The 8625-nt window shown below is 35.9% G+C and overlaps 1 protein-coding gene across 2 annotated transcripts in view; it reads left to right on the top strand.

The window, feature by feature from the left end:
- The first annotated feature begins 6515 nt into the window (after positions 1 to 6515).
- The window catches only part of LOC149005385 (uncharacterized), a 29082-nt gene continuing 26972 nt past the window's right edge, over positions 6516 to 8625 (top strand). Inside the window, exon 1 of one of the 2 annotated variants that reach the window (XM_089169552.1) lies at positions 6516 to 7924. In XM_089169552.1, the coding sequence (XP_089025678.1) occupies positions 7604 to 7924 (321 nt within the window). In that variant the 5' untranslated portion in view covers positions 6516 to 7603. The remainder of the gene's footprint in view (positions 7925 to 8625) is intronic. The other variant, XM_089169553.1, reaches the window with a different exon arrangement.

The following is an 8625-nucleotide window of genomic DNA, read 5'->3' as shown; positions in this document are numbered from 1 at the left end:
TAAGCTCTTTTTGTCTTGAAGAGAAATATTGAAATTGCTTAAAAGCAAAAAGAAATTGAATTGATGTAGCCTTTTTGGGCTACATCTTCTGAAAAACAAATTACCCCATCTTGGGAAATGGATTCCTATATACTAATCTTACCTTTATTTTTGGGTTCAAACTAGTACTTTTAATCATATGTGTTGTGAATAAAATATCTTAACTCCGGTTCAGGCCGGTTCGCTTTTTAAAGCCATTTCGATTGATTTAAGCTGATGAGGCAAGGCTATCAATGGGTCCACCTAGGAACTAAGTGAAGGCCTAATCATAAGTTTCATAACCATCAAATTCATCATTACAATATGACGATCACAGTTAAAAGGAGATCAGGTGGGAAATCTATATATAGAGACAACATATTCACTTGAAAGTTAAGAGACTGAGATCTACGGAAACTCTCGTTACTTCTTGTCTTCTTCCATTAAAGCTCCTCGGAAGCTCTGAAACCCAACTCCTTTCCAATCACTAACTAGATCATCGGAGACGCGATGCCGATCCAGCTGATTGGTTCCGTTTCTAACGACATTCACGCAGGCGCTAAGAGTTCAACTCGGAGTTCAGTTCAATTTGGTTTAGATCAATCCAGATCTGATAGGTTTGGTGCTAGATTCACGGTCTAAAGATCACGGCAAAATCTACACCAACAATATGGTAAATAGTGGTAATCAAATTCCATTTTATATTTCTTTATCCTATTGCCTCGTGATAATATATAATCGTAATGTATAATTTTATTCTTACATCGCTCATGTTGAAAACCCTCTTCGTATTGAAATATGACAATAATATGTTCAAGACAAATTTAAAAAAAAATATATTATAAATTAATATGTGTTTTAGGAAAGGGAAAAATGGTGACACACACCATTCCACCAACCGATCCCAAACCCCGGACTCCACGGATGTCCGCAAAAAAGCGCGATGGGCCCGCGGGGGCGGGAGTCCCCCGAAGGCTAAGTTGATGAACTAATCACAAACCGCGCAGAGCAATGAATGAAGAAACGGGAAAGGTGACTAGATAGCAGACCGATAGTTGGATCATCGATGATCCGAACCGAGTCTCGGATAGTATCTTGATCGAGATCCCTCCTCACCTGTATGGTAGTGAGGAAAGAGGACCCGAACTCCTCGGGATGCACTCGAGCCTCTCGGGAGCGTTGGACTATCAATAAGATCCGTGAGCGAAGACCACAGTTTGGGCAGTAGAGGACCGGATAACCGGGCGACGTTATCCCTTTGATGATGATTATCCCAATCTTATCCATGCTCGTGATATTACCCTAATCCATAAGTAAGATTAGGCACGCTCATGTAGAATAATCTTTCTTCTTGAAATATGACCATCATATGTTCAAGACAAATTTTAAAAAAAATATATTATAAATTAATATGTGTTTTAGGAAAGGAAAAAAAATGGTGACATCTACATCCATTTTACATTGCCAACCATAACAAATTGTAATCCCACCATATGTATAGATAATTTTGTCGCTCAACCATGAGTAAATACTTATTATTACTGTTGTAATGTGTCTCCTAACAATTACAAGTGAAGAATAAAAATATTTTAAAATTTTAGAAAATAAATTTTTAACGAAAAACATGGTTTTATAAATAATCAATTTGACAAACACGAATTACAAACCAAAGTTCAATAGAGTAGGATTATGTATCATATAATTTTTTGACTATTTCAAAAGATAAACACAAAGATCTAGTGTTCATCCATCCACAAAGAAATAAATTTGATTTCATCAATAGGAATAGAAGGTGATCATGTAATAATGACTCAAGATTCTAATCCTAATGTCAGAATCTCACCATGAAAAGAAGTGATACTTCCTTTGCCGTTGACGAAAAAAAAAAAGAAGAAGATTGATAATAATGATGTTATCGCAGTTTAGGTAAGGCTGGAGCTAGCTTTAGAACCTGGACCACCTTTAATTAGTTTAATTTTCATTTAATCATGTTAGAGATTTTGATGTTGTTTTAACATAGTAGGCGAATAGTTGTTAGGTGGGGACCTTACATACTTTTAACTTTTAAGATAACAAAAAAAGAGTTTTAGCTAAATTTGATCTCTTCAATGAGTTCAAGTGATCTGTTTAATTGTGGTAGAAATATTGTTGTTGATTGGTCCTTTTGTAGATTTAGTAGGTAAAGCAGATTGAGCATTAAGATATATGTTTTTCTTTTCTTAGTCATCATCAATTCGGTTATAAGGACTAGAGGCCTTTAGGCTGGCGGATGGAAAGGAGGGAGGAGGGAAGGTATAGAGGAACGGAATTTCGAAGCCCAAGACTTTCTTGGTCTTACTGCTTCTAAAGAGAAGATTGTCACTATTGCATTAGAAGCACATTCACAAAACCTATAATAATTTCGACAACAACAATTTTTTTAAAGAATTCTAACAGTAACATTAACAATCCCAAACTCTCCCACTGGTTTGCATGCTTGGGTCAATCTAGAACTTCTTTTCGTTTGAGGAATATCACCCCATTAATATTCAAAATGGATTCCTTTGTTTAAGGAGTCTTATGATCAGCAACTTGTAAGAGAGTTTGGTTAATTTTTTCTCTTTTTCCCCTTTTAAAACAAGTTATTTTTTTACATGTTTAGAGTGAATAAGTATTACTATACAATCACGGAGAGTTGGACTCTAACATTTTTACTAAAAAATGTTGGTTATTACCAACTGAGCTAACTCTTTTGTGGTAATTTAATTAACTTTCACTAACTAGTTCTGTAATTTATGTATAAAATCTTTTTTTGGTAAAAAAAAAGATCATTGAGTAAGAACTTATATAAAGAGTGGTGTCTACCTTGTATAATTAGTGAAGACGAAACCTGCAGCTCTATTTGTAGACCTTGGAATAAAATTGGTGACAAGAATTAGAAGATTGTTTCAGTCATAAAATTTGTTTGTGGATAGAAACATTTTTAGATTTTTATTTTAAAATAAAATAATAATTTAATATAATATACTATTTAGATAAGTTTCAAAACATTAAAACTCTATCTCCCTAGTTTTGTTTTAGGACTCTTGTTTAATTCTTACTCTATAGGACTCTTCTGGATGTGTTGGCAATTCGGCATATATTTTAGGTAATTTAATTTACCATATGTGTTTAGTCCCACATCGGATGGAGCTAACGATTATATGGTTTATATATACATATATAACTTCTAAGTGGGGTGTATGCCGGTAGAGAACTAAGTGTGGATCACACGCATGCATCGAGTTGGACCGAGTTAGGCGTGGATTGCGGTTGTGGTCCGTAGACCCTAGTCTAACCAGGCCATGGGGCACTATAATATAATATAAATAATATTAAATGTTTATGATGGGACTTGGGTCCAAAAAACCTGGTTTTGGGTTTTGTTATAGGGAGGTGACTGATCATACAGTCACAACTCTCTGAAGGTGACCTTACGTACAAATGTAGCTCTCTGAAGGTGTCCATGTGAGCCTATAAATAGAGGTGAAGTTCTGAACAAAAACCTCACTTTGATTTTGGAGAAAAAAAAAATAGAAATTCGTATTCTAGAGTTAGAAAAATTCCGTTTTTGTTTTCTTCATTCTGTCGCTGTGTACTACTATCGTATCTCCTTAGCAAGTAGTACATGTTGGAGTGCTAGCCTTCAAATCTAGGAGTTGTGTGTATCTTGGAGGTGAGAACGTCAAGGTCAAACCCAGTTTGCATTAAATGGGGCGTTCAAATACCTTAAGGAAAACTACTGTACGTACACTTCAACCACCCTGTTCGAGTTCGTACTGATTTTCCTTCTCTTTTTCTACTACATTCGGGTAAATGATTCTGACATAAGGTATATTTTATATATTTGTTTATCTTTGTCTAATATTGGTCTGTCTATACTGTGCCTCTGGTCTTCTGGTTCTAACAAAACAATCTCAATGAGAGGATAAGAGATGGATATCTACGTAAATGAAGCTAGCCTTGTGTCTTTAATGTCATTAGTAAATATTTTATTTGAAAAAAAAATCATTAATTAGTGGTGTGATCCTTATTTAGAAAACAGGATCATGTGAGATTATGTTCTCTCTTCTCAATGAAATTGAAAACCTCATTTATTCAGATGCTCTTGCACCCGCTCATACGTGCACTACATGACCAATTAGTATTGAATCAGATAGTGTTTAAGGGTCTCATGATGGATTTCATGTGATTGGTTCATAAAACATAGACATAGACCGAAACACAATTGGCTTCCGAAATCTATCATTCTTATGATCAATATTGATATTACTACAAGGAGAGGGCAAAGGAAGAAGAACAACAATACACTAATGGGATTTGATTACCTTGAGATTTTTTTTTTCCATAATAGATTTCATTCAGAAAACAGAAAGACTGAGAAGATATGAACACAAAGCTCAATCAAGGAGTGAACATGGGTCAATCTAGCTTACTCAATGTAGGTAGAGCCTGCCTTAGCTATATTGTCTACTACAAAGTTGGAGTGTCTAGGGATTCACAGTGAAGATGCAAGGTTAATTGTATCCTAGACAATAACAACCACAGTTTTGATTCTCAATAATCCATTGGATTACTTCCTTACAATTGGACTTGATTATAAGGTCTTTAATGCTGAACTTCTTGCCCTCGATAAGACGACCACTTGGGATTGTCAATGCTTCCCGGTGCTTATATACTCAATAGGGGTTTGCGATGGATTGCCACTACAAGAAATAGCCCTATAAGAGTCTTGGATGACAAAAGCAATCCCTATTTTCCTCAATTTAGGATCTTCTAAAGCATCGTAAGTAACCTTGAGAGCTAGTTCGATTGGGGGAGTCCAACTAGATTGTTGGCAGTTCCTTTTCGCTGTTGTAACATGGGCAACCACTCTTAAAGCTAGAGACTCTCTTGTAACTTTAGCTGTAGTAGCAAGAACCTCCTCAAGAGACCATAAGGTCCATACTTCTCACATAATGTGTGAGCAGACAGGATAACATCACCTCTAACATTCAGATTCTCTCCCTAAATATGTGATGTAGATTTGTGATTAAGTAAATAATGAAGATAGGAGAACAGATTTTTTTCTTAATAAAAAGAAAGAGCAAATTGTACAGGCACCCCAAAATGGAGGTCTAAAAGCATTGACATCTCACTTTACGTTTGAAAAGCAAATGAGTCTTATTACATTAGAATGGTTAACTATACAATCTTAAAGATTAGTATACCCTTAAAAACTTTTTTATTTGACACTCAAGGACTTCAAAATATCAAATTTACAAAGATGAACCTGTTCAAGAATGACCAAGTGTGGCCGTAACTAGGTGGTGATGGAGGTGAGGCAGCAAAAACGATCTCGCCAAAGACCAAATCAACATTCTCCTGAGGTTCACCAATGATCTGATGCAAAATGTTGGAGCCAGTCAACTAATCCTTAAAAGAAAACTCCATGATGGTTCCTCTGGTAGGCACAACTTGTTTGTCTCATCTGTTAGATAAAGCCTTAGAGATCCAGTGTTTACATGTAAAAAAAATTTCTTTTAGCTTGATTGCAGAAACGTAAAAGAATATAACAACTTAAAATTTCTGTTTGATTCATAAAAGTTACAATACTATTTCATTACCTGTAAAGAGGTATATAGCAAAGAAATTTTGTTTAGAGCTGCTACCACCGCTGTTTAGAAAACCCTTCTCGCCCACCTTTCCTTGTTTGTTGCGAGAGATTTCATTTTTATCATATAAGACAAGCAAACTTTATCTCAGCGGCCATGGATGCATCTTGTTGCTCACTGCACACATAGATCCATTTAGTACGTCGCCTAACCATGGCCGCAAGGTGTTTGTGTTTTTGACTCTGAGATAGATGAGTAGTGTCTCAGACTCTTACGATATTGATTAAATCACATTTCATATTTGGATTAGGGTATTTTGGGAATTAAAAAAATTATAAATAGTGAATTAACGGTGTTTGTAAACAAATTGGAATAAAGTGTTAATGAAAACTCAAAAGTGAGGTGTCTTTGTTTTTCAAACATAAAGTTGGGTGCCAGTGTTTTTAGGCCTCCATTTTGGGTGCTGTACAAATTGTTCTAAAAAAAAATCGAAATTGAAGCCTTGATTTGTCTTTCTTGAAAGTGATTTTAAATGAGTGTTCTCCCAACGTCCAACTCCTTGAGCACGTGACATTTAACTGTCTACTGGGCCCACTTTTTTACACTTCATCGGTTGTCCAATGGCAAAAGCTAGCTTGGGGATTACTCTGGCACATTCACAACTCACAAGCCAAGAGTTGCGTAGTCCCTAATTTATCCGTCTTCTTTTTTTTAATCTCTAGTTGTCTTAAAATTTTTTTAATGTAAAAATATTTTCTTTCCTTACACCAACAATTTTCTTTAGGCATCTACAGACTAAATCATCAAATTGGTGGGCCAACTACCTCTTGATCAACTACCATTAATGATGATGAATGCCAAAGTTAATATGATCGGGCCCACCTTTGGATCTACAGGGTTCAGATGCCAAAGCATGGATTCTAGTGCGGTAGCTTGTGGCATATACTTTTGCTCACCCTGTAAAGTCTACAGTTTCTCATCAAGACATCACTCATTACACTTCTTTCTGAGATTTTAGTATTGAAACTTTTGATGATTGTTTTCATTCGTAAGAGCAACGCCCGAAGAAAATCCAATGTTCTCATCACGCTCTGTAGTTTAGAGATTCTAGGGTTTCAAAGGGTTATACATTAACAAGGTATCTTCACGGAATCTCAATTAAAGTCAGTTTTTCACTGCTTTAATTTTTTTTTCTTTTCCTTCTTTGATCAATAGAGCAGAAATTTTGTCGGTGTTGTTACTGTGGAAGAAGATTTCCTCCCGACACAATCGATGAAGTCGTTACTTCTTAGAAGCTTTGATAATCTAATTCGAGTTTAGTCTGGATTTGAGATCGAACATGTGAAGAAGTTGGATTGATTGGACTGAAATAGTTTGGTTTTTTGTGAATTTTTTGTACTGTCTTTTGAATGTTGGGACTTGTACTTGTCCAAGAAAGGAAAAGGAGGGATTTAGTGGAACTGCTTTTTTGGTAACTTATTTGTGAAGGAATCCGACTGAATGAATTTTTTTGACCGTAGTGGACTTCTTTTGGTGGAATGCTGATGCGGATGTAGTGCTCTTATGCGTTCTTTTATAGGGGGGGGGTGATTGTTTGGAATTCCTCTGTGGAGTTCATTAATGGCGACTTGATGTTGTTTTAAATAGAAGTTTCTGAATCTTCTTCTCTTGTTTGTTTGGACCTTGGAGAGGGACGCCTGAAAGTGAAGTGCTTGGGTGGTTGGCGAGAGCTTGCAGATCAGCAAGTTGAGTGCAGGATCGAGCTCTGCTTATATTCAGTTTATGTTTTAGCATCTTCAACGGCAATGAAGAAACTATGAAATCTCGAATTCTAGTAGTCAGAAGACTCAGAACTGGTTGTGGATTTGTATGGAATTCAGATAATAATGTTTCAGTATTCTGACATCTGAGCTTTTTGGTTAAGATATAGGAAAATAGTAAGAGCCGTGGTCGTAGGATTTTAGGTTTATGTTATGGAGGATATAGGGCTGTTCAAGCAAGGATGGAAATGGATACAGTCACAGAAGCAACTTTACCCAAGTACAAGAACTGCAGTGAGCTGCTTCAGAGACAAGATTTTCTTTTTGGTCGATCGCCATTGGCCGATGGTTTGCAGTGGGATTTTGAAGATGGTGAAATTTCTGATGATGTTGTTGTTACAGTGGAAGGATTGTATTGTCAGGGGTTTTAGGTCCATGATCAGCCTGGGTTCTGCAGGGTTACTTGTTATAATGTGGAGTTGCTTTCTTAGTTTGACATCTATTAATTGCTTGGTATATGTACTTATAAGTTTGGTAAGTTTACTCAGCCTGAGTAATTTCTTTTTTTCTTTTGATATTTTCTGGTCAAGTGTATCGAATAATATGAGAAGAAACATGTTGTATTCCATCCTTATCTTCTGAGGAACTTATGGTTCAGTTTCTGTTGGGATTTTGGAGGGGCTAAATTTGCAATGTTCTACGGGGGATATTAACTACCAGTTGTTCACAGTCAACATGAAAAACCGAAAAAAGGGCCCCTAGTACGAAGTAAGACCTTCTAGGTTGTCCAAATTCATGGATTTACACAAAGCAACATATGTAGATTTTGAAACCTTCAGAATTCCATTTGTTCAGTAGTTTGAATCATCTAATCTTTTGGATACTGTTGCTGGTAGTTAGTTCTATTTGATAGTGATCAATCCAGTTACCTAATATCTAACCACTATTCTTCCTGGATTATATGCTGCTGAATAAAGAAGTCTCATCATGTGTGACATAACCATATGATGATTCATGTAGGGACATATTTGTACATGGAATTTTATTGGCTCAAGGGTTTATGCTAATTACTATTCATATAAATCTTCATGTTGGAGCTTGTTTATTTTAATGAGAATGTTCTAGGAAATTCATTTTTTTTTTGGGGGGTGGGGGTAGGGAATGGTAGATGTTATATACTGAAATTGCTTATGTTTTGGAGTCATGCACTTTATATTAGTTGTCATGGCACCAAG

This window comes from Hakea prostrata, chromosome 9, assembly GCF_041222555.1.
Source record: "Hakea prostrata isolate BN-2017 chromosome 9, UWA_Hpros_2, whole genome shotgun sequence".
Taxonomy (NCBI): Eukaryota; Viridiplantae; Streptophyta; class Magnoliopsida; order Proteales; family Proteaceae; genus Hakea; species Hakea prostrata.
Note: the sequence above shows the minus strand (reverse complement) of the source record. Positions and strands in the feature narration are given on the sequence as shown.